We start from the raw sequence: 8,494 nt of genomic DNA, 5'->3' as shown, positions 1-8,494 counted from the left end.
CATGCATTTATGTCGCTATGTTACTCTTGTTGCTGATAATACATACATGTAATGATTCTAAAGTCAAAACAAATATTAGATTCCAAATACAAAGCATGTCATGTAACAGACTTGAAGGATCTAGAGTTGCAAAAACCAACAGTTGAGAAGCTAAAGCAACATGTGAGCAACCATTGGATCATGGCGGGAACTGGCAGCCCCCAATTTACAACAGTTTGCTCTGCTACAACCTCTGCTTCCGGGGTAATATGTATTTCAACCACTGTCCTACATGTTATTACTACGCTCCACACAACGCATATGAAGCTCTACGGGTCAGATTATAAGTGGTCAGTGTTAGTGATTTTAATAACACAATTTATTGGAGTAATACTGGGTTCCATCGCACCTATTTCAAGAAGTTTTGCGTGCTTAAGCTTTAAAGTGTCTATAAAATGGATTTGGAACCATATAAGGGTCTTTAAGGTAGAGAGCTACTGTACACAGAAGTTATCAGATTGGAAACAGGGTAGTGTGCCATTGAAATTCAGTAGTCGCAGATGCAAAATTGTAATCCAGGATCTAAAGGTTTTGATTTTGAGTCTTTGTATAGGATTTCAAAAAACGGTTGTTGTTGCATGCAAGATGGCAGCAATGATCCCAGTTTTCTTTGTAATTGGTGTCTTGTGTTGTTTTCATTGCTGGAAGTGGTTAAAGGTCATGTTCTGTGCCTCAAATAATGTGTTGGTAGAAAGACCTGATCAACAAGAACACAATAAAGATCTTAGCCAGTTTGTTCTGCAACTTCAAGATGATATGGAGATTGCTGAGAGAACCCTGAAAACCATTTCAAAATCTATAAAGCATGTGATCCAAAAGGCTGAAAAGCAGAAGAAAAGCAGAAGCCTAACAATCTTATGAAGCTTCTAGAAGAATCTAGTGGTTTTGAAGGAGTTGGAAAGTATGACGTGCCTCAAGTCCCACATTTAACCAATGAAAAATATGCGGATTGTTGGAGCTTACCGCTAGTGACCTTGACAGCCATCGCCATATCTCTTTCTGACGTACAAAACAACAAAGTTGATGTGTTGCTAAGAAGTGTAAGTGAAGGTCTTACATATGTCAAACATGTAGAACAAACGCTCAATGCTACTGACAAGTATGAAATCATTCAAAAGGCTTCTAATACGTTGTGGCAAGAAGTTGATATTTACCACACATGGCTTGGAAACAAATTGCCCAACCCTGCTCATCAAGTTAATACATCAAAAGAGATTCTTCAATGGTTCAGAGATACAGCGAAAAACAAGGCCACTAACGTGGAGAGTAAGAATATGAAAGACTCAGATAATAGTTCACTCCACAAGTTGGTTTCTGCTGACTCAATGTACCGGATCACCCAAACAATCCTAGCTTCTCACAATGCCAACATAAACCAGGTTAGCCAAGAGGATCTGTTTCTGCAATTATCATTAATGATCTCTGACATTTTGTCTGCTTGTCTCACAAACTTACCCCAAGTGATAGCAATGAAATGCCACACAAATGTCATAGAGAAAAGGGAGGAGACTGTACAAACTGCAGCCCAACTTCTGGGTGAGACTATTCAAATAATGAATGCCCTTCAAGATCGTGAGCTCCCAAGCTTGAAACCTGATGAACTGCCCTTTATTGATAAGTGGCGTGATTGTTTTGTGCATCCTTCTCCTTGAGACAATGCATGTTTGTTCCAACAGATTTGTCATAGTTTCTTTTCATTTGAATAAAGATTGATCATTTGTTGTTTGCTCCTTTTGTGCCTAGCTATTTTAAATTCTATTGCTACATCATCAAGCAATTTCTATGGAGGTGTGTAAGCAATGCAAGCCACTACTAAGTTGCAAGAACAAGCTCACTAAAGACTAAATAGAGTCGAGTTTAAACAACCACAAAGTGATCAAGAATGATTCTAAATTTGAGCTCATTATTAAACAACACAAGTTGAACTTTATCTATGGATTTGATTAAGCTTGCATGCATGACAACGCCTACTAATTAGGAAACATATATTATATTAGTATATGAAATTAAAGTTATAAATATAAATGACTAAGGGGTTCTTTGGTAATCTTGTGCTGAATATGTTGATAGATAAATTAATTATAAATAAACGAGCCAGGACAAACTCAAGCATGTAAAATTACTCACATTGATAACAAACTAAAAAAATGCAAACAACTAGAGATATTGATTGGTATACTGCCTAACTTTAAACATATATAGCATATTAAGGTATTGCAGCAATGAAAACATATCAAACAACAAGCTCAAACATACATTCTTTGTCTAAGATTCTCAAACATAGAGTATAAACAAATCGATAAAAATAAACGTGACATACCCCATGGAGCATACACATTCTTAGTCTCAGATTCAGTGTTCCAAAACTTGTACTAAATACATACCAAAGTGTACTCTCAGTTTAAAACTGAGTATAAACATTCGCTTCGTCAGAACTTCAGTTGAGTGACTCCCTGGTTTGTTGGATTTCCGTACAAGATACACTTTGGAACCATCTACTTTCTTCCACCATGCCTCACACTTGATATATAAATGAATTCAACAGGACCAGCTGAGCGAATGAGCAGAATGTTGAACACTACTACATATATAAATGAAAACAAAGCCAAGAATTGTTTGAATCTTTCCTCTGTTACCACTGCATGCAGCAAGCTTCAGATGTTCCTATAACAACACCATAATGTTGGAGATATGTTGTCTTCAGCCAGCCCATAATGGGTTAGCTGAGAATTAGAGAAAAAGGCAGAAACGGGTCTGGCCAGCTCTAATTGCCAAAGCCCAGTTTGTTAGGTTTCTTGTTTAGCAAGATTAGCAAAGGGTTAAACCCTAATTAGCTATCCTATAAATAGATCTCTTGTATCTGTAAATCATTATCATTAAATAATAAACCCTAGTTTCCCCCGTGGAAGTAGGTTACACACTGTAACCGAACCACATCAATCTCTCGTGTTTCTTTGTCCTTTGATTTCTGTTCATGTGTGTGTGTGCTTCGATACCTAACAACTGGTATCAGAGCCAAGCTCGGCTCTTGATCATCGAAGAACACCAACCCAGCCGTAACCCACCCAAAAACGATCCTAGCCAACTGCTAGGGTTTTGCTGGAAGACAACCCAGATCTGTTGCAGTTGACCACAGTCATCCCTGACCAACCGAACACAGCTGCTGCTGCTGATCAGTTTGAGAACCGAACTGTTGCTGCTGTTGGTTTTGTTCTGTCCAGAAAACAAAAATAATGGCTGTAGACGGGAAGACCTGAATTGTGGTATTTGATGGGCAAAATTTTGGATGGTGGAAGATGCAAATCACGGATTTGCTAGTACAAAAGGATTTGGATTCGGCTCTAGGGACTCCTCCTACACCGATAACACCAGCTTGGACAGCACTTGACAAGAAGGCTATGTCAACAATCCGGCTTACTCTATTTATGAATGTTGCATACAACATCCTAGAACAAACCACATCGCGTGGGATTATGGAAGCGTTGTCAAACATGTACGAGAAGCCATCTGCTGCCAATAAAGTGTTCCTAATACGGGAGTTAGTTAACACGCGCATGAAAGAGGGAAGTTCAGTTACTGCTCATATTAACATGTTTAATTCTCACTTGTCTCGTTTGTCTTCCGTTAATTTCAAGTTAGATGATGAACTACAAGCGTGCCTACTTTTATCCTCATTACCTGACAGCTGGTCAGGAACAATCACTGCAGTTACCGGGTCAGTTGGATCCGAAGCTCTCACGTTCAGTAAGGTTCGTGATTTGATACTAAGTGAGGATTCGAGAAGAAGAAGCACTGGAGAGACAAGTCCGTTACTCAGTATAGAGGGAAGAGGAAGAAACAGAGGAAGATCAAAGTCTAAACGAAGAAGTAAGTCAAGATCAGCAAAACCAAGGAAAGACATAGTTTGCTGGAATTGTGAAGAAAACGGGCACTTCAGAAGTCAATGCACCAACCCACCTAAAGAAAAGAAAGAGGTGAACGCTGCCACATCAGCATCAGATGATTCAGATGATGCGCTTATATGTTGTGTCGAGAATCCTGTTGAAGACTGGATTATGGATTCAGGAGCATCTTTTCATGCTATTTCTAGCACGAAGATGATGAAGAAACTACGAACAGGTAACTTTGGTAAAGTTCGTTTGGCTAATAATCAGTGTCTTGATATAACAGGAATGAGAGACATAGACTTAAAGACTCCATTGGGAACCATTTGGACCTTGAAAGATGTTCTGGTCATTCCAGGTTTAAGGAAGATGTTGATATCCATTGGTAAGCTTGATGATGAGGGATATGATGTCACCTTTGGTAGAGGACAATGGAAAGTAGTGAAAGGTAGTATGGTGATTGCTAGAGGTAAGAAAAGAGGTACTTTATATATAGTGAAGTACCAGATGAAGGGGTTAATGTAGTGACTAGTGGGCTGAGTCAATCAAAGTTATGGCATCAACGACTCGGTCACATGAGTGAAAAGGGGTTGAAAATGCTTATCGCCATGGGAAAGATTCTAGAGTTGAAGAGGGTCGAGTCTGAGTTTTGTGAACCGTGCGTCTTTGGCAAGAAAAAGAAGGTAACTTTTGCGAATACAGGTAGAGCACCAAAAGCTCATAAATTAGAGCTAGTTCACTCCGATGTATAAGGACCGCCATCGATCGCTTCAATTGGAGGATCTCGCTACTATGTTACCTTCATCGATGATTCAACACGCAAGGTATGGGTTTACTTTCTTAAACATAAATCTGAAGTTTTTCGTATTTTTAAGAAATGGAAATCTGCTGTTGAACTTGAAACTGATTTGAAGGTTAAGTGCTTAAAGTCCGACAACGGAGGAGAATACATCAGCAAAGAATTTATTGATTATTGTGCTGAAAGAGGGATCAAGATGATAAACACAGTTCCAGGAACTCCGCAACAGAATGGGGTTGTAGAGAGGATGAACAGAATATTATGTGAGAGAGCCAGAAGTATGAGATTGAATGCAGGGTTCCCAAAGATGTTCTGGGCTGATGCAGTTAACACTGCATCTTATCTTATCAACTGTGGGCCCTCAGTACCGTTGGGATTCAATATTCCTCAAGAAGAATGGAAGGGTAAAGTTGTAAAGTATGATCACCTAAGAATTTTCGGGTGCAGTGCTTATGACATTAATCCAGAAGGTGACAAGTTAGATGCTAAAGCGAAGAAGTACACACTCATTGGTTTCGGGTCAGAAAAGATGGGCTATAGGCTTTGGGATTTTGAAAGCAGAAAGGTAGTCAGAAGCAAGCACGCCGAATTCAATGAAGCAGAGCTGTACAAAGACAGAATGTCAATCAACTCAGAGGTTCAGACCGAAGAGGTTGAGTTCGAAACCACAAGTCAAGGAAAAGAACCAGTTACAGAAACTATAGCAGGTCCTGAAGATGATTCAAATCCCGAGTTTGATAATAATGACGGTGGAGTAGAAGAACTAGTGGGGTCTTCAGATAATGGGAGTTCAGAGTCTGAAGAAGATCAGCCTCCACAACAGCCACAACAACCTGACAAGTGGGTCAGGAGATCCACCAGAGCTACTAAACAGTCGGACAGGTTCAATTACGGTCGTACATGTCCGTTAGTTAATTATCTTCTTTTAACTGATAATGGTGAGCCTGATTGCTACTCTGAGGCAATTAAGGTAAAATAATCGTTCCAGTGGGAGCAAGCAATGAAAGAAGAAATGGGCTCGTTAGACAAGAACAAGACTTGGGTTCTTGTCAAGCTTCCGCAAGACAAGAAAGCTCTTCAGAATAAGTGGGTGTACAGGATCAAAGATCAGAACTATGGAGCCAAGAGGTATAAATCTCGTTTAGTGGTTAAGGGGTTTCAAAAGAAAGAGGGGGTCGATTACAGTGAAATCTTCTCTCCAGTTGTGAAGATGACTACTATCAGGGTGGTTCTTGGTATCGTTGCAGCAGAGAACTTACATTTAGAGCAACTAGATGTCAAGACAGCTTTCTTACATGGAGATCTTGATGAAGACATCTACATGAAACAACCAGAGGGTTTTCAAGTAAAAGGTAAAGAAAATTTGGTTTGTAAACTGAAGAAGAGCTTGTATGGTCTGAAATAAGCACCGAGACAGTGGTACTTGAAGTTTGATGACTTCATGGAGAGAATAGGTTTCAAGAGTTGTGAAACTGACCAATGTTGCTATCTAAAGAATTTCAAAAACTCCTACATCATTCTACTTCTGTATGCAGATGATATGCTGATAGCAGGGTCTGACATGAATGAGATTAGCAAGTTGAAGAAACAAATGTCTAAAGAATTCGAGATGAAGAATTTAGGTGCAGCCAAGCAGATACTCGGGATGAGTATTACCCGAAACAGAAGAGTTGGTTCACTAACACTATCTCAAGAGAAGTACATAAGGAAAGTGTTAGAGAAATTCAAGATGAATGATGAGAAGACTAAGACTAGAAATACTCCATTAGGAAGTCACTTGAAGCTTACCAAACAACAATCACCAAAATCTGAAGAAGAAAAATCAGAGATGGCTAAGGTTCCTTATGCATCAGCGGTTGGGAGTCTCATGTATGCTATGGTGTGCACTCGACCAGATATAGCTCATGCTGTTGGGGTAGTCAGTCAATTTATGTCAAATCCTGGTAAAGAACATTGGGAAGCTATCAAGTAGATACTCAGATACTTGAAGGGTACCCAAAATATGGGGTTGTGTTTTAAGGGTAAAGATACTATGCTCAGAGGTTATACTGATGCAGATTTGGGAGGTTGCAGAGAGACATACAAAAGCACTACAGGGTATGTTTTTACAGTGGGAGGCACAGCAGTGAGCTGGACTTCAAGACTTCAGAAAAGTGTGGCTCTATCAACAACAAAGGCCGAGTATATGGCTGTTGCAGAAGCGAGCAAAGAACTAGTTTGGTTGAAGACTTTTCTCGAAGAATTAGGAAAACATCAGCCTGATTACTCGATTTATTGTGACAACGAGAGTGCAGTGAAGCTTGCTAAGAATCCTATCTATCATAGCAAGACGAAGCACATTGGGAGAAAGTATCACTTTGTGAGAGAATTGATTAGAGATGGAACAATCAGTTTGAAGAATATCCCAGGTGCTAAGAATCCAGCAGATATGTTAACCAAGTCTGTGGTGCTAGATAAGATGAAGCTATGCATAGCTTCAGCTGGTCTCCAGGAATAGTTGAGGAGAGTGGGGGTAACTAGGGAAAATTGAAGAATAAAGGGGATTCTTCATTTTACAGAAGTACGGAAGAGATGGTGCAGTTCGAGGTCCAAAGACACCAAGTGGGAGATTGTTGGAGATATGTTGTCTTCAGCCCAGCCCATAATGGGTTAGCTGAGAATTAGAGAAAAAGACAGAAACGGGCCTGGCCAGCTCTAATTGCCAAAGCCCAGTTTGTTAGGTTTCTTGTTTAGCAAGATTAGCAAAGGGTTAACCCCTAATTAGCTATCCTATAAATAGATCTCTTGTATCTATAAATCATTATCACTAAATAATAAACCCTAGTTGCCCCCGTGGACGTAGGTTACACACTGTAACCGAACCATGTCAATCTCTCGTGTTTCTTTGTCCTTTGATTTCTGTTCGTGTGTGTGTGTGCGCTTCGATACCTAACACATAAAACCAATTAAAAGAGCAAGGTTAAGTTCATGTACAATTTGTACCATGAGGGCATGCTGTAAGATCTAGCATTACTAATAAATCTAGAATGCTATTGTCTGAAATCCACTTACAACAATGCTTCAACATATAAAATTCCCTAGTTAATTTGATTATTAAGTTTAAGTTATGAATCTAAACAGCTAGGACAAACCAGCTGGACCTGTTAGTCCATGGAGAAGCCAAGAGCAACAGGGTCAAGTTCTATCAGTAGACGCAGTGTATGTTAGGCTTTCTTGTTAATTGTATAATGACTATTTATTAAAAATTGTATATTCATGCATTACATGGGTAGTACACGGGACTCAAATAAGTTTAATATAAGCGTTGCAGGCAGAACATTGCTACGATACTGAAAGTAAATTTCCAAAGCAGTGCGTGATGATAAACAAACATACATAATACATTTATAACATAATGCGAACATAAAAGCTTGTTATGGAATATCACGATGAGTAATTCACCCATTCATAATGATCTAAAGAATAATATAAGCCTAACCAACATGCCCTCTGTTATTCCACTATTTCTCATATATTTGGTGAAAACTATACCTAGCAATATGTTTAGGACGTGTTCGGGTCACAATGGGCACGGTTCAAAAATGGGCTGATTTAGAAAATGGTTGTCTTGACTGCTGTTTAGATTGGACTTGTTTTGACTTTTGAAATAAACAAAACTATTCATGCTATTCTAACTCAGTATTTTTTTTTTATATATATATATTTTTAATTAAAAGGATCCAATTACAATAGAGAGGTGGGTAAGCAGGCAACAAACTGTGTCGCCACCCCC

General features: G+C 39.2%; 1 protein-coding gene across 1 annotated transcript; it reads left to right on the top strand.

Annotated features, from left to right (window-relative positions):
* Positions 1-896: 896 nt before the first annotated feature.
* LOC143578101 (uncharacterized) lies at positions 897-1,691 on the top strand. The gene has a single exon (XM_077061766.1). It carries the CDS (start codon positions 897-899, stop codon positions 1,689-1,691), a length of 795 nt encoding a protein of 264 aa, XP_076917881.1.
* Positions 1,692-8,494: the final 6,803 nt, after the last annotated feature.

The sequence above is a fragment of the Bidens hawaiensis genome, unplaced genomic scaffold (assembly GCF_021521415.1).
Source record: "Bidens hawaiensis isolate Kalapana, Puna unplaced genomic scaffold, B.hawaiensis_p1.1 tig00029018_1, whole genome shotgun sequence".
In the NCBI taxonomy this organism is placed as follows: Eukaryota; Viridiplantae; Streptophyta; class Magnoliopsida; order Asterales; family Asteraceae; genus Bidens; species Bidens hawaiensis.
The sequence above is the reverse complement of the archived record's forward strand: the minus strand, read 5'-3'. Positions and strand labels throughout refer to the sequence as shown.